This window comes from Gadus chalcogrammus, chromosome 8 (assembly GCF_026213295.1).
Source record: "Gadus chalcogrammus isolate NIFS_2021 chromosome 8, NIFS_Gcha_1.0, whole genome shotgun sequence".
Taxonomy (NCBI): domain Eukaryota; kingdom Metazoa; phylum Chordata; class Actinopteri; order Gadiformes; family Gadidae; genus Gadus; species Gadus chalcogrammus.
In genome coordinates this window covers 8,367,125-8,385,230 of record NC_079419.1, presented here as the reverse complement: position 1 = coordinate 8,385,230, position 18,106 = coordinate 8,367,125, and the positions used below count along the sequence as shown (strand labels likewise).

The 18,106-nt window shown below is 44.2% G+C and overlaps 1 protein-coding gene across 2 annotated transcripts; it reads right to left on the bottom strand.

Annotated features, from left to right (window-relative positions):
- Positions 1-2,498: 2,498 nt before the first annotated feature.
- Positions 2,499-16,696, bottom strand: ranbp3b (RAN binding protein 3b). 2 transcript variants are annotated; one of them, XM_056595806.1, is made up of 17 exons: positions 16,640-16,696; positions 15,147-15,202; positions 13,884-13,920; positions 13,661-13,750; positions 13,453-13,524; positions 12,831-12,896; positions 12,215-12,307; positions 10,320-10,429; positions 9,862-9,981; positions 9,598-9,686; positions 9,389-9,464; positions 8,121-8,223; positions 7,708-7,817; positions 7,089-7,209; positions 6,504-6,646; positions 4,654-4,828; positions 2,499-2,704 (listed from the first exon to the last, which is right to left on the bottom strand). In XM_056595806.1, the coding sequence occupies exons 1-17, from the start codon at positions 16,659-16,661 to the stop codon at positions 2,661-2,663; spliced, it is 1,527 nt and encodes a 508-aa protein (XP_056451781.1). In that variant the 5' UTR covers positions 16,662-16,696; the 3' UTR covers positions 2,499-2,660. The 2 variants fall into 2 exon arrangements, with proteins under 2 accessions (XP_056451781.1, XP_056451780.1); XM_056595805.1 differs by lacking the exon at positions 16,640-16,696 and having other exon boundaries at positions 15,147-16,633.
- Positions 16,697-18,106: the final 1,410 nt, after the last annotated feature.

Here is an 18,106-nt window from a genome sequence, read left to right as displayed (position 1 = left end):
AAGGCCTACTGCATAGGGCACATTCCTTATGCTCTCTCTAAACGTTTTTACGAACCCTAAAGAAGGTTTTCTTCTGGGTCTACTTTTTATTAAGTCCGATTTTTATATATGGCACATATATATATATATATATATATATATATATATATATATATATATATATATATATATATATATATATATATGACTTTCATATATTTAAATCAAATGCTTCTGTATATTTTATATTCATGAGAAAAGGAAAGACGATTAATCATTCGATCTTTTTTTTACTCTAACTTCAAGCTATTTGCAAACCTGACTCAGAGCCTGCTAAATGTTTTCATTTCAACATTTGGAAATCGTGAAGCATTGCGAGTGCGGCTCATTAAAAAGGTAAGTATTCCATTACATTATATAACTTTCCAAGTCCAATGCATCCAACTATTATGTAAGTTAACGAGTGTTTATTTTGGGAGAGACCTTGCTTGACAGAGCACTAATTAATTTATTCAATAGATGTATTTGAAAACGTCTATTCAGATCATGAATGCTAAGTACGACGCTTCAGATAGGTCTATTTCAGCGATTTGGAGACTGAAGTAAGCAACTGTTTCTAACAGTTCTAGCACACCCTGGTGGAGTAGTGAATATTAAATGTTGACAACATGAGTCAATGGGATATCTCAAACAAATACATGTTTACACCGAAACAACTTCACAATTTTCATATTTTCCGTCACGCTAGAAGTATGTGAAAATAAAACAATTGATCCGTGAGACTGTGGGAAGCTTTGAGGCTTAAGATGAAAGGGCAAAATTTGACAAGTCAAGGCTTAGCAAGATGAATACTGACTCAAAAAAAAAAAAGACTGGATTTAGAGAAGATCACACATCTGACTATAAAACGGATCAGATTATCTCAGTAACGCCCATGTAGCTTCCAAATTAAAATTGAACCTCGACAATTCAGAAAAGGAAGATGGCATTTTTGTTTGAGACAAACAAACCAAATTAAGTGTTTAATGTGCCTGGATGTTTGCCTACATTTATAACGATACAACAAGGAATTATAACGATTCAAATGTGCAAGTTTAGTACCGTTTGTGGGTCTCATGCAAACTACTCAATCCATTAAAACCTCTAAAGAAAGCCCCCTTAAAGTTGGGTTTGGTCAAGGCCGTGAAATAAGAGACAGAGATCAGTCCAAAATGTTTTTATTTCTGTAAAGGGGGGGGGGTCAGTCGGGAGAGTTGAGAAACATGGTATGCTACTAAATGATATATTCAAATGTACATGGCATTTAAGGGAATTAACAGTTAACACTCCAATATTCCACACACAAAAATAAGTCCATCCTTCCAAGATGTAGTTTCTTTTTTTTTTTTTCTTCTCCCAAACAGAGATGGATAAACAGTTTTACATAATATTTCGAAAGTAAAAAAATATGTATCAACACAATATAAACCCTTAGGATGTTTTGGACAGAGAAGCCGCTGACTTGCAGAATGTCAATCAGTGTGGAGTTAGACTCGAGAAACGAAACAAAGCGAATGGGAAACAAAAAAAACACAAGGGGGTCACTAAGACACATTCCACCATGTTCGGCTAAACCTTCCGGGGGGGAAAGCCGCCTCTTACCATCGAACCCGCGACTCGGGAGCTTTTTGCATTGATTACGTCCTTGTGTTAACTAGCCTAACTCACTAGGGAAGCGGAGGGAACGTCCGACTGTCGACCGGTGACGTGTACCTCGGGCAGGGGGTGCCGGTTACAGACAAACAGTGCATATGTGTTAAGTTGCCTTTATGTAAAAGGAAAAATAGAAACACTAAAAAATAAATTATGTTTGCTGGGAAAACCAAAAACAACTACATCAGCGGAACGAGTAGAGGGAGGGGGGGGGGGGTTGGGGTGGTGGTGGTGGGTACAGAGAAGGGTGGAAGCCGGGTTTGGTCGTCGTGGGAGACGGCGGTCCGGCCGGTCGCCCGCTTGTACGGTTAGGGCTCCTCCGGGAGCGTCGCGGCGTTCCCGTGGGTCGTGGCGGGGCGACCCAGAGTAAAAAGGTCCCCCGAAAGTAGAAACTGCAGTCTTAACATGTGCCATAAGTGTGGGTGTGGGTGTGTGTGTGTGTGTGTGTGTGTCGTGTTTTTCTAAAATGTAGAGGAGAACACCCTTACGCTCATCAATATGATGAGCAGACAAGTCCCAAACCAAAGCCTTGAAGTCTTTTGTATTTTTTTTCGCTATCGAAAGGAAGAAAAAAAATAATATATATAGTACTCGAAAAAAACGAAAACAGTAACACAAAAACAGGTGGGTGGGTGGGGGGGGGTTAGGGGAGAGGGGCAACGACTCCAGATATTAAAGTTGAATGCAGAGAAGATGAACTGCACAGTCGGGAGGGGGTGGGGGGGGTCCGGGCCTAAGGAATAAGAGGAGGAGGAGGAGGAGGAAGAGGCAGGGGGGGGGTCAGGGTCGGGGGGGGGGGGGGGGGTGACAAGTGGGTCAATGGGTGGGGTGGGTGTAATTCCTGGAGCTAGACTTCTAAATATCCAGAGGAACTGGTCTGGAGGACCCATGTTGGTCAACGGGTGTCCATGGAGAGATGCCTACAGCAAAATGCCTCCAACAGCAGAAGCATCCAAAGGAGGCAGTCCCAAGGGGAGGGGGGGATGACGCTATGTGCCTCCTGCCGCCTGGTTTTCGCCCCCCTCTGAGTTCCCTAGAGAGAGAGAGAGAGAAAGAGAGAGCGAGAGAAAGAGAGAGCGAGAGAAAGAGAGAGCGAGAGAGAGCGAGAGCGAGAGAAAGAGAGAAAGAGAGAGCGAGACACAATTGACAACAAAATGAAGGGTATTGTACAGATAGTTTCCTGGATAGAAAAGACATGAGTGGCCTTGCCTTGTCTTTTTAATTGCAGTCAATGACAAGTCATTGGTAAATGACAAAAAAAAAAAGCCTCAATCGTAAATGACCAAAATGAACGTCTCTGAATAGAGAATTGGCCATTATGGCATTTAGTCCAGCAGAGTGTGCTGTTGCGTTGCAAATCATAATCAAAGCTTCTCACAGTTCAGTTGGGGTGAGAAAGACACAGCCGCAATCTGCTGTGGGTCAACATCATAGCATTTGAAGGGAAGGCACACACACCAACACACACACACTTTCTCAAGAACCCAACATCAGATCTGAACCAGAATAAACCCTATACCTCAAAATGGACAACACATGCGTCACAATATGCTGTTTTGAGATTAAAGGTTATCATCCAAAGATAATTCAGATTGCAACATCCTTTCAGTAAACAATACAGATGTACAAAAACCAATGAATGCAATACTTCCTAGTGGAAGAACTCAATCTCACAGTGGGTGCCTATAGTGTAGCCGAATTATAGTCAATTTGCATACATTGTTATGTTAGTTCCTCCACATTCATAGAAAAAACTAAAAGAACAATGGTGGACCTGTCTCACCAATCAGACCGTCTCCCTGAGAAGTTCAGCTAGAACAAAGGACTGCTGGGTCCCAGTTCAGTAGAACACCAGGTCCAACCTTGAGCCCATACTAAAAGGTATGGGTGTATCATATGGGAGTACATACGATTACAACACGAGAAGGATTCACACAAAATACACCTTAACATTGGATCAAATATTTACAGAATTGCGTCAACACTCATAAATCGCACTTAAGGTCTGATTATCGTCCCACGTTCACGCAAGGGGGTTACGGATAGGGATGGCGAAAATGGAAAATATTCTTGACCGACCACCGAGCCTCATTAACCGGTTGAAACTGGTAAACCGATCAGATTAAAATGTGCTATTTGAAATAACAGCCATTTCGAGCTACTCCAGCTGCCTGCCATTTGGTAACTCTGCTTATCTCTCTCCCGTTCTGCCTCCGACTCACACAGAGGCAGTGGCTCTAACCGCGGCACGACCTGTGTTAGAATTGAAACACGAGTCAAGTTGACCGTGTGTAGAGACCGGGCTCGAACGTCCACAATGGTCTGAGATGGCGTGGACCTGGTTGAGACCCTGCGCGGGATTCACCAGGGGCCAATCAGAAGAGGGCAGCGTTTGGAGCTGCTCATTTAAGAAAATGAGACCTCCGAAGAGACGCCTCTTGTTTAAGTTTGAGGAGACGGAAAAATTGAGTGTGAGGGATAATTTTTTTCACTTCGCACAAAAAGTTCTTGGAATGAGATGGCCAACTGTAGTATAGCGTCTACTGTCCATCATAATTTAGAGATCATATTCTCCGCCACTCGCACGCGGGAATAATTAAGACTTGAGGAGAAGTTAAACAGTGGGCTAGAGACGCGTGTCCGTCCAACTTCCAATAAGTCACCTCATCTGATCATCTTTTTGTGTGAACAAGATTGATCGGTTAACGTTGATAGGGTCAACCATCGGTCAAACGGTCATCGGTTAACATCCCTAGTGACGGACCCTCCTTGCGTCCACCGCAAGGGCCTGACATGCACCTCCCAAAAATTGGGAGGCTGTGATTGGTCCGCTCACTAAAACCCGACGCAGAACCACAAAGGTTCACGACTGCGTTCGAGGCGTCTGCGTGGAACCACAATCAGCCCCTAGGTACTGTGAAGCCGATTCCCCGTCCCTATGAACAGGGGCTTCACCAGGACCCCGGCGTGGAGGCAGCTCACCTGTGGCGGAGCTGGCCACCTGGTCCTCGTCGCTGTCCTCCTCGTTGGACTGGGAGACCTCGGCCTCTGGGACGGCCGTGGCAGGGGCCTCGGGCTCCTGGTCCGCCCGGCTCTTGAGGGCCAGGATGCGGTGGTGAAGCGCGGCCGCCAGCTGCCCCGTGTCCTTAGAGCTGGCCTGGAGGGCGCACAACGCACGGGGAAGGGTGAGCGGACATGGGTATGGCTGTGTGTAATGACAACAATTAACAATCAACAGTAATAATTATGAACGTTTGTGTGTTTGTGTTCGAGTTAGGTATATACTACACGTGATATACTGTGTTCACGTTTAGTAGGGCTGGGTAAAAATATCGATTCATCAATGCAGTGCAATTTATTTGTTCTCAATTCAATTTCGATTCTGAATTTTTTTTTAATTGATTATTTCTATTGAAAAAAAAACTACTCATACTCAGACATTGTAATCTAGAAGCGAGTACCGGTATGCCTAAATGTACATGCTCTTTTACATTTTCCAAGTTATGATGATTACTTTTATGCTGCAAGTTTAGCTCAGGAACAATACTATACCTTTTTGCTAGTTAAAGCACGATGAAATGGTTAATTCATTTCGAAATGGTTAATTCTAAATAATATTTAGGTATTTTTGGCATCTGGACGCATTATTGAATCGATATCGAAGCAATTGGATCAATATCTAATCGAAATCTAATCGAAGCAAGACTTAAAGAATCAAAATGAATTTAATTGTGAGGTACCTGCCAATACCCAGCCCTAACGTTCAGTATATACTACACAGGAACACACATAAACAAGATAACACTTTCTGCAGATATTTGTTTTTATCAGCGGTTTATTTGTTTTTATAAGCGTGAAGAGACGACCATCACCACGCGATGAAAACAATAACCCGAGTTTGAGATCTCAATCATGGGATATTGCCCAATATCCCGAGATAGCGAACCAAACAAATTGCGCCATCTTAGGAGGTTCATGTGAAGCATATACTAATGCATGGTATTTTTGTAGCGTTTTTCTCGCACTCAAAGCGCTTGACATAGGTAACAAAGAACAATCAAACAAATAAATAGACAAAAAGAAATGCAGAGTTGATGGGGGAGGCATGGTGGGGGGGGGGTGGTCTAGGAGTAGGCAGAAGACAAGAGATGGGTCTTGAGGCGGGACTGGAAGATGGTGAGGGATTGGGAATCACGAATATGTTGTGGGAGGGAGTTCCATGGGATGATTAATTCTCTTCCCCCCCCAACCACATCGCCTTGGGTCTCTTCAGACCGATGAATTCCAGCTATGGCCTTCTTTAAAGATTGACGGAAAATGAAAGATTTGCGAACCTTTTCTGAAAACATCCTAATTTCAATAGTGAAACTTGCAGTGGGAAACCGCAAGCTTCCCTGTGTGATGGTGTGACAGGGCCAGCTATAGTGTCCTATAGTCGTGTGATGTGGGCGGCAGTAGCTAAGGAGGTAGGGAGGGTTGGCTGGTAACCGCAAGGTTGCTAGTTCGAACCCCGGCTCCTCCTAGCTGATTGTCGTGGGCACGTTGAAATCGCCAGGCGTGCCAAGCTGCGACAGAACGGGCTTGGCAGTGTAAAAAGGCCCTCACCATTGTTAGAAGCAGCCTCTGCGTCTCACTGAACAACACAAAACGCGAGCACGCCAGCCAATTGACCGAAGCTCAGAAAGTCAGTGGATACAAAATTCTCTTCATCCCGATGTCGACCCGAGAGAGAATATTGAGCCGCCAGATGACAATTAATTACGTCCCCGGGACGTCGTTCATTTGAATCCCTGATGCAGTCCACATATGACGTGTCGGCGTGTGGTACTCACCGTTATTAGGAAGACCTTGACCCCCTGGTCCTCGGTGTCCATGGCAGTGATCCGCACGCTCTTCTCACTGGCCTTGTCCACCTGCATCTGGGGCCAGAGCTTGGTGTTGAGGATCAGCCGTAAGCTGCCCTGGGTCCTCATCACTGGGGCGGGCGGGCGGGGGGGGGCGGGGGGGGGGGGAGAGGGACACAACAAGCAAAGGTTATGTCATCACCCGGTGGATTTTGTCCAGTCCGACCTCATCTCATTCTGAGCTAGGTTACCGTAGCTGAAATGCCCAAGATGGCCGCAGAATCAGCAGAATGGCTGCGACCCTATTTGCATTGGATTAGCATGTCCTAGAAGCCTAGAAGTGTTCTTTAGAGTCGAAGATAAACAACGCGAGTAATTTGCCTGCAGCTATGGATCATTCCCATTTGATTCAAAAGGGTCAAGGCCAACCTTCCCTTTTTTGGGTTCAATTCAAAATAGCTTGAATGTAGGTTCCCACAGCATTTTCATCCAAATCAAAGTAGAAGAAAGAACTGTCTACCTTCTGAACCAGGGCAGATTGGCCCAGACTCAACTCTGGCCACACATCCTTACCTAGGCGGGACTGTAGCGAGCCGTCGTCCGTGGACGCCATGTCGTTGAGCCGCAGCAGGCCCCGCCCCCGCTCGATCCAGGACTGGGCCGTCTTCTCAAACACAAACAACTTGCATTGGATCTGAACGGGGAGGAGAAGGGGAAGCAGACGTTGGGAGGGTGAGCCAGAGAGATAACCACTGACTGTTTGAGTTGCGTTGCTGAGTCTGGGTAGAAAGGGGAGCCAGAAGGGCTGGGCGATTCATCGAATTCTGATCGCGATTTCGATTTTAGCGTCAAACACTCACAAAACTAATATTATCTAGTTGAAAAAAAAAAAATATGTTTTCTTCATTAAATGTTTTATAGAATGTGCAGAACACCCTCATACATATCTTTACATTATTTTAGATTTGAACATTTTCTATTTGACTATTTTGTGTATTTCTTCGCAAAATTCTCAAAGTTCTCAGTTACAAAGTGTTGTTTTGGGAGAGACTTGCTGAATAAATACATCATGTTTTCAAACTCAAAAATAATCATTTGAATAATCGTGATTTTAATAGTGATCAAAATAATCGTGATTCTGATTTTCACCATGATCGAGCGGCCCCTGTTGCCAGTACGGCCGTGCGCTCACCTGGAGAACGTTGCTCTCCGCCTCCTCGCCGGTCTTCACGTCTACCTTCTCTAAGATGCACTTCTTGGCTGTTGCTTTGGTGTAGGCTGCAGCGGACTCCTCCAAAGACTCTGCAATCAGCCCGCCCCCCGAGAGAGGATTAGACCACTAAACCATCTTGTGTGCGTTTCATCCACCATGGTTTGAATCCCTTACACAAGACTTCTCTCAGCGATGTGTGACGGTCAACCCGTCCCAACTTCAGATGGAAACATGCTCAGGCATCATGGTTGTTACGCTCACAATCTATGAAATTTAAGTAGCAGTAGTCGTCCCTCAACATAGGTACTTGGGGAAAGAAATGTATCACATAAATTCAAAGACAACGGCCACCACCACTCTGATACAATGAAACAAGCAAAACGTGCGTTTACCCTTCTCTGGGGTCGCGACCTCCTGTGGAACGGGTTCCGATGCTGGGGGACCCAAAGTCATAACATTGTTCTCCTCTGTGGCCGACGCCCCCTTTGGTGGACTCTGAAACATGTACATTCGGCCATTGAGTAGACTATGCTTTTATCCGAAACAATATGCAAGTGAGGCCACACACACACACACACACACACACACACACACACACACACACACACACACACACACACACACACACACACACACACACACACACACACACACACACACACACACACACACACACACACACACACACACACACACACGGGCTTTGACTTTTGCCCAAAAATAATATTCAAAGTTTGTTTGTTTATTAATATTCAAATATATTCGAATATTTATTAATAATATTTTGAGCATTAAAAGCCTTCAGTAAGACCTGGATTGGGCTTTGCGAGGTTTGTTTACCGGCGTTGCTATGGTTACCGGTCTTGCGTGTTCCAACGGTTTATTAGGTTTCTAATAAATCGCTGTCTAATCAATACTTCATTCACTGCCTCTTCCGTGGTCATTACAATATTATGAATAGACTGCGTTGGGTTCTCCAACGTCTCTTCCTCTTGGCCTGCCCATAACAGGTTAGAATATTAAGGGCTAGCTAATATTCGTTCGAATTTGGATTTATTTTTTGATATTCAAATAACGAAGTTCGGAGTCAAAGCCCTAACACACACACACACACACACACACTTCAAATTTGTTTGGCTGGACCTATTGAACCTACCGGAGCTCTATTGGATGCAACCTTGTATAGACATGTCCTTCACATTAAAAAACAACCCATTCTTGCCTTCGTCACTCCAGCTGGGCCGTACGCGTTCACAGCATATCAATACTGTGAGACTAAATTTTTGGGGGGGGGGGGTTGAATCTGAGGTTGAGCGTCTTAAAATAATGCCCCTTTCCTGGTCTTATCGGCTTCACATTAAAATAGATAAAAACAAACAAGCGTTCAAGCACGAATCCCTTTTCTGTAAATGAAGGCAAACCATCAAGAAGACCTTGAACCCATGCCCGGTCACATGCTCTCAGAACGGACAGCAACAGAAACAGTATCAGTATTACAGCACCGCTCGTTCCACTTTGCTATATCGGGAGGAACCAAAGCTTGTGCTGGGTTTATCCATACTTTCCAGAGGAAGGATAAAGTCCAGAAAGATGGCTGATCGTCCATCACTAATGATCCCAAATACAATCTTCTCTCAAAACAAGAAGCGCCGAAGCTCACCAGCACGCGTTCCGACATGTTCTGTCCGAAGACGAACTTTGCCCCGGAGTCTGCGTTGTTTGTAGCATTTTTTGAGCTGCGGAAAAAAAACAGAACAAAACAAAACGTTGGATTTGAACGTTTAAACCCCAACTGAAACTTTGGCGGAGCGGATCACACCACCAAGACTGATGAGGGAAGAGGAGTCACTCTTTTGTATCCGACATTACCTTGGGGTAGAGATGTACTGTAGGAAATAATTGGTGCCCTCCAACTCCTGTGGCGAGGACTTGTTGTCTTCCGTACTGTTCTCCTCCAACTGAGGAGAAAGACGCGTTAGCAGAGTGTCCCTCCTCTTATCTATCCAATGGAAACCGTACCCTAATAGACACTCACTAAAAATACTGGAGACATTCATTTGAACTCAAACCCTGTATAAACAGCATGCAAGCTACTGTAAAAAGCCCAGTAAACGGGTGTGGAATGAGGAGAACCTTTGCTCTGTCCTTGATATTCTGACCGAAAACGAAAGACGACGCAACGTCCGTGTCATTCATCTCTCCTCCGTTTCCTTCTTTGTCTGGGCTCGCCGCGTCCTCTTCGTGTTCGTGTTGCTGTAAAAGAAGAAGTATCCAGAGTGCATCAGGGCGACGTCCCAATGGTGGTGCATCGCTGGCATTGCAAGCATTCTTGCAGCGGGTCCTTTAACCACTTCCCTTCAGAAAACCCCTTCCTGTGTGATCGTCTATCCTCCCGTTTGACGCCTCATCAGCTGGGTTTATGAGCCGGTGGAGTTGCAAAGGGCAACCCCATGTTGGGCCTCAGAATGCCAGACACCTAACCTTATTTTCATATTCCTGGCTCGACGCGTCCCAAAATCACAGTGGGTGTTCGTGTGCGCTGCTAAAAACAGACCATAGGTTAAATTAAGGAGGGGGCTGCTGCTGCTCACCGGCGACATGGCCGGGCTGGCGGCATGCTCTGTGTTGTTGATGAAGAGGGAAGGTGTCTCGGCCGCCTCGTCTGAAGACTTCTTGACGCCGTTGGTCCCACAGCTGGAGTCTGCAGGCGGACAGACAGGAAGTAGAATCATGATCAGAGACTCTGACGTGCATGATAATAATAATAAATGAAATGTATATAGCGCTTAATATGGTACTCTAAAACGCTTAAATATATATGTATAGAACATTCGTATTGAGTCTGGAGGCGACTGAAGGATAGAAATGCTTGAAACATTGGTGGTCACGACTCCTGAACCTAATGTCCTCAACAAACATGTTTGTTAACTTTTTCTGCCCTTCATGGTTATTCAAAAGATAATGACGGTCCATGAAAACGAGACTAAAATCAATGGATTTAAGTTTAGGACAGGGTATTGGTAAAAGAGAAGAATCAAAGAACACACATCCTGCCAAAATTCAGTTACGTTGGTTTGATGTCTTTTCAATGACTATGATAGAACGATTAACAGACTCTGCAGATGGGAATAGTTGATTTTACCCAAACTCTGATAGATAACATGAATAAATTCTTTGTTAATATTAGTAATGGTAAACTGCACGGTTATGTTCTTCACCAGAAACTGAAACAATGCACTATGAAGAACTATGGATGATGAGAACACCCATGTTCTAATAATGAATTTATAATATTTGAGATTATTGTAATGGCCCTTAGACACCAACCAGATTGTCGGTCGTCGGACAGTCTGGCGAGAAAAGGCAGCCGGACCAATTTGGTTATGGCCGATTCAACATGTGCAATCAGCTGAAAAGAACACCGACGGCTTGAAAAGATCACAGACGGCTTTGACGACGGCCAATCGCACAGCACACACCATACAGATCAGGTCAATGATCTCCCCAGACTGTCTCACGACCGATAATCTGGTTGGTGTCTAAGGGCCTTAAGGCAACCTCAACCACAAGGAAAAGACAATATTGCAACTATAGCCATATTCCACCAACAAAATAAATCCCAGGTAATGTGTAGTAAAAGGGACCTTTTCAATCGCAAGAGCCATACCAAATTGAACTCCTTGAACCACTTACATGACACTTATTCCTGAAAGTACCAAAGAATAGTTCTGCATAATTATCACCCTTATTTCTCACTACCTTCAAGGAAAGATATTCATTGCATGCAAATGAGACGTCAGCATTCGAGCTGGATTCTTTTTTTTGCTTTGTTATATACCCCTTTCTGACATTTTATTATCTCCTGATGTAGATCATGGTATAATGGTAAATCTATATTTAATTTGATCTGGTAATTACCCTAGCTTTGTGACTTCGCCCATGGAAAGGAATTCCAAGATAATACAATATATTTTCCGCACTGCTGATTAGGGCTTTGACTCCGAACTTCGTTATTCGAATATAATTTGAATATCAAAAAATAAATCAAAATTCGAACGAATATTAGGCAGCCCTTAATATTCAAACCTGTTATGGGCAGGCCAAGAGGGAGAACCCGACGCAGTCTATTCATAATATTCTAATGACCACGGAAGAGGCAGTGAATGAAGTATTGATTAGACAGCGATTTATTAGAAACCTAATAAACCGTTGGAACACGTAAGACCGGTAACCATAGCAACGCGGTAAACAAACCTCGCAAAGCCCAATCCAGGTCTTACTGAAGGCATTTAATCGTTAAATATTATTAATAAATATTTGAATATTCATATTAATAAACAAACAAACTTCGAATATGAGTTTTGGGCAAAAGTCAAAGCCCTACTGCTGATCAGCCAAATGCAATCACTGAACGAGCCACAGGTTCTACCCGCTTGGTCTAGAACGAGCATCACACCATAGAGCAGATCAACCTAAAGCCACTCACTGGTCTCCATGTGAGTTTTGGCGGGCGGGGCTTGGAGCACTGCAGGGCGGAGGACACTCCGCTGCAGCTCCTTGGGCTTCTGACTGGGGAGGCCTGGAACAACCGCAACACACAAACACATCAGCTTACTAATGCATTCAACGGGTTTACCGTGGATTGCGTGTACAGTGCGCAGGCCTCATTCAAAACAGATCTTATCCATTGCGTTAATCTGTAGACCTGTTGTTTCGGGGGTAACTGAGAGAACATGGAGTCACACGTACAGTAGAAGGGTACTGGTCCCCGAGACAAGATGGGTAGCAGATGCATCAAAGAAACAGTTTGACTTTAAATCACTGGTCATAAACAAATGTAATAATATGGACAACGTTTTTTTGTGGCACAGCGTCGTAGCAATGTGTTGCACAGCCTTCAGCAGGTTTTTTTTTCTCCTGATGATAATGCATTTCTAACAACCGTCATGCCTAATGATGGGCATGGGAGGGTAAATGATCTGACATTCAACATTGTAATTTATTCTGCAATACCGATAATCCAACAGAAATAACGTCAACACATTCCTCTTGGTAGAACCCCATCAGAAGAAAGAGAAGCCTGCGACCGGTGAGGGCCTTACCTGAGCTGGGTGCCTGTCCGTGTATAAGAGTGGGCGGCTTCAGGCGGAACCCCACAGGCTTCTCCTCTGGACAGACCAAACACAAAATGCCAGCCGATGTTAAAACACACCGAGCCAACGGAAAAGAAAGAAACGGCCTGGCTATGGAGGCTGCGACCAACAGAAAAATAAAAAATAAAAGAAAAGAGACCCTCAATCTGCCTTTGCACCTTTGTAACCAAGAGACACGTAACCACGGCAACCCCCCCCCCCTCACATTAAACACTCCAGAGGGGCTGCCGCTTGGACCAGACCCAGGGCCAGGGACTTCTGATCCACGGGGACAAAACGCTTTCTCTCATTAGTCAACCTGGGAAGCCTTAGTCTACTTAAGGGCTGTATCGCAGAATTCCACATGTAATGAAAGTAAACGAAAGCCCCCCCCTACCCCTCGGATGGCCCTCCAGCGAACCGTTGAGATTTAGAGTGCGCTTTTGCTTTGGGCAACACACCTCAGAACCTACACCGTGCCATCGCAATCTTTAGACGGGAGGACCTCCCAAGGGTAGGCGGGACCCGGGGCCATGACCACCAATGGCGGGGAGAGCAAGAAACGGCCGTGCCCCCAGAGGGAGCAACTCACCTGGCTCAGAGTCAGAGTTTCCGGTCGGAGACTGGCAGAAACTCGAGGGCATGAATACATTGTTCTTGGGCGCTGCAGAAAGGGAAAAAAAAGTAGAAAAAAAAGAAAAAAAGGAATTGGCATTACACTCTGCATACAAATCAAAATGAGCACGTCTTATACAGGAAACGGGGGAGCGGGGGCAGGGAAGGGGAGGCTTCAGACTTACCCGAATGTGAAGGAGGGAACTGCTGTGTTAAAGAGGACGTTCTCTCCCTCTTCACAGGGGGGCAATAGGTTCCTTCGTCTTTGTCGGAATCTGCGCGGGGAAAGGCGACAGACGACAACGGCTCGTCAAATGGGAATGTGGTGATAACACAGCCGACCCACTCGGGACATTAAAATGGAATGAGGAATGTTATGAGAGAAAGATTATCATGTCCGAGATTTACCCTCGCCATCTTCCGCACTCGATCCATCCGCTGACCGCTGGGAGGGGAGAAAACAACATGTTGGTTAAATATTTTAAAATAAACTGGTGGGAGGGAATAGTTGAGCAGAATGATGAGGATACAGAAACGGTTACGTGTACAATGAAAAACTGTAAAAAAATATTGGCTTTTGCCATCAGTCATCACCAGGGATCTTGCGATTTTAGCTCATAATTGTATAAAGTATAAAGCTCATAAAGTACTTTCCATAACCTTTTAATGCTCACGGAGGTTCTTGTTTCCCTGTACAAACTATCAGTTGCAGCAACCCTAATCTGTATTGAATGAGCAGCATGATAGAACCTTTTCTATAATCAATGATAACTGTAAACTACTTCAGTGAGGCGTAGTATAACCCATGCGGCCAATGTCAAGAAGTCAGTCAGTCACTAACTGCCAGAACTCTGATAGTCAACACCTTTCGATTGAACGTTGCTAGAATTGGCAATATAAAGATTAAGATGAACGCTTACAAACGTGTTGAGGAATGGAGAGTAGCGTTTCATTCAGTGATATTTAATTAGAATGCTCACAACTACATCTTTGACAACTGTGCAACTTTTAGTTGGTACATAGCCCGCACAAACATGAAATATGTTTTTTGCGTGACTTGCATACATTTTCCATGACGGGTTCAAGCCTTTTCCAGGATATGTGATAAATATGAACATTTTGCATGACTGGAAAACAACTTTATAAAATCAGTTGTGTATTAAAGAGTCAGATTAACCAAGGCCTAAGTGCTTAGGCTAATCATTTTTGCTGTACCATCTTTCACGTGCATGTGACCACCATGATTATTTAGTGGTCAGTATCCCCGCCTTGCCGGGGGAGGCCGGTTTCAATTCCCTGACGGGGAGCCACAGAAGGCCTTGGTTGTTTTGGGGGAAAACCCCTACCAACACATTCCTAGCAATAGCCGTTAAAAAGAGCATGGCATTGAAATTGGGGTTTGGCACAACATTGGTGTTTCAGTTGTGTATGGGCATGAGATGACTTGCAGCAGGATAGGTCATGTTGTCACAATACTAGGGAAGCATGTGCAATATTAGTGGTATTTTCGAAATAATATTGTAGATCAGTATTTCTTATTTTCAATTCACAAAGACAGACCATTGATTTAAAGTCAATGCATTCAGTTATAAATAAATAATACATCACATTCCAAAAGGAAAATACATGCATTTTTCTTGAGCCACCAACCCATATCTTAGTATATCTTACCTTCAGTGCTTTATCTTTTTGGAAGACAAACACAGGAGGCGCTATGGCTGGCTTTTCTGTCAAGAGAGGATGTAGCCTGGTCATATTGTGTGAAAGTTAAGCAAACCAAAGTCCATACAGATACAGATTAAAACTAGTGCCCCGACACAATCAATAACATCCATAACAAAGTACAGAACTGTATACTCCTGAGAAATCGTCGAAGAACCAAACAAACATATCTTGTCAATGGTCAGAGCAAAAGCTAGCTGTGCCTGATTAGCTAAATAAGTGCACACCACAACAACAACTGCAGCCGAATATAAGACGTTTCTATTGTACATGTATCTTTTCCACAGTACTACGACACTTGTTTGAATGCATCAGTCGACATAAACTATGAGTGTTAAACAAACACGGTGTTTGTTTTGTTTTGTATAAGAAGCATGGTAGTCAACTCGCTGTTTAAGTAGATGTGGCCTGTTTAAAAGGGACACCTGTCACATCGATCATTGTAGCGCTGCATACAGCAATAGTCCGATAGGAAACGACAAACATAGCGACGGACGTGAATACTACTTTGAATGGCACTCCCAACGATGGATTAGACGCTTGAAGGGAACAGCAAACCATGTGAACGTGTGACCCATATTTAGCCCACTTGGGATCTTTAGGCCCATTTACCCCCCCTTCGACCAGTCTCCTCATTTACGGGACAGACGTCAAATGAAGTGCACTTCTATAAAACAGTAAATAAGAGTCGTCTTCGCCCGATGTCCCATTATATACCAGCTGATCCATACCAGCAAATAGTCTCCACCACCGGCAGATACGGAGCGCAGCTTAACAGCTAAGCTAGGCTAACTTGCTAATGCGCTCACTCATAAGTAGCTAGCTGGCTAATACGTCTGACAATGAGTCATCTGGCGTGACTTGCAGTGACACCAATGACTTGGTTCCACTCTGAAACAATTCACCATCCAACGTGCATCTCTTCAGATTATTACATGGACGTAAAGGGAAAGCTAGACAAGGGTTGCAAGACTTGACATCTCTGGGCTCTCCTCAACGCTGTGCCCGCGTAAATGGACCTCAGACAACCCACCACTGGGACCTGCCTGGATTCAATCCATTACGAAACTATAATTTAACACTCTCCGCCATTGCCTGCGGGACCGACTAGTGTGAGTGCACATGTAGCCCGTTATGTATCTCCTATTCTGGGGCGATCCTGAACTTTGAACCACACCGCGAACCCATACACTCGTCCGTCCACTCGAGGGCGTTCTTGGGGAACACAGTCCTCTCCAGGTGGTAGCCGACGCCGAAGCGAAAGCTAACGTTAGCTCTCTTACGCTGATATCTTTCAATTTGCGAAAGACCTGAAAACGTCTCAGAGCCGTGGATGACCCAGTGAACTAGAATAGTTTGTTAGGTTACCAAAGACGGAACCGGCGCATATCTCGCCAATAGCCCGAGTCTTTGTTTTGTTTTCTCACACCGCCACTACTCACCTTCGTTTGCCAAGTCCGCCATTTTGCTTCTACGCTCACACCCACAACCCACCGCGAAGATAATACGAGTTGAAGACTGGGATATGACCGGAGTCGAGCGGTCTGCCGGTGTGGTCCACCGCTGTACACATCGCGGGGCTGTACATTTGGCATCGTGTTGGACACAATCGATAAAAAATAACGCTCTTTCGGATTTATATGTTTAAAAAAATAAATTCAAACGATCTATTGGGGCGTCTCCGCGTTGCAGTCTAATCATAAGTGGCTACTTTGTTTTGTTGAATTGTATCAAAACTTGGTCACACAAATTTCAGACTACTGCAACTAGAACATGCTGCATTGTTCTTGACCGATTTATCATGCGTATGTGTTTTCAATGAGGTTCGAATTATTTATGTATGGTAAACCTCTGACGATGAACGTGGTAGAATTATGCGAGGGGTCTCATGAATGAAGGTCCGCGTGCATGTCGAAGCTAGTAAAAAGGCCCCTACTCAAGACGGGGCCCATTCTGGGCGATTAGTTAGGGTCCAATATTTTCTCACCATGTTCACTATCTTCAGTGACTTTATTGTTCTTAACTTCCCCACTAGATGGGGACACTCGACCCAGAAATAACCTGGGAAATTATTCTACAATCCGGTACTGGGCTACCACCATTGACGGAAAGACATTACATATTGACAAGGAATGGCTATAATACAAAAGGTCATAAAATGGTTGTATTTTTTGTTGAATTAAATACATTGCATTATATCTAGTGAAATAATAATAATAATAGTAGTCAAATGTAATTTGAGTGCCCCCGGGACACTATGTGTCCCAGGGGTGACACATATGACACATGTGTGAATGTGTAGAGTAAATTCTTTATACAAACCTATCTGTCGGGCCAACTGACAAAATGGACTACAGCACAACAGTCATTGTTGAGATATAATGTGAGTTATTTCTTATTTTTGCATTATAACGGTTTCATTTAGGTTTGGGGTGGTTTTCATCTTAAAGCAGTTTAACAGATTACGAAAATATTTGTAAGGTTTTATTATTATTATTATTATTATTAATTTGTGTTTATCAGAAATGTATTAATTGTATTCTATGCGATGTCCTCATTCTCCAAAACCAGAGGGCAGGAATGTTGATTATCTTTGGCTGCCCTCACCTTAAAAGGGGCTTTCCTGCCAAAATAATAGTTAAACAAATAAAGAACAAATGAAACAGCCTATTGGAGGGATAATTACCTTATACAGTGGCATCATTTGGCCTGCATCCAAGCCCCTATGGCAATGTGTCATATTTTGACAGCTATGCCTACTCACTCCCATTGTCCTGGTCCAATGCAAGTCATCCTTTCGGATCAATAAACATGCAAAGACAACCAGGAATAAGAGCTAATAGATCTCCACAACTTATATGAGACGTTGTTGAAACCACTTGTTAATGGTTGGTAACTTTTCTGAAAAT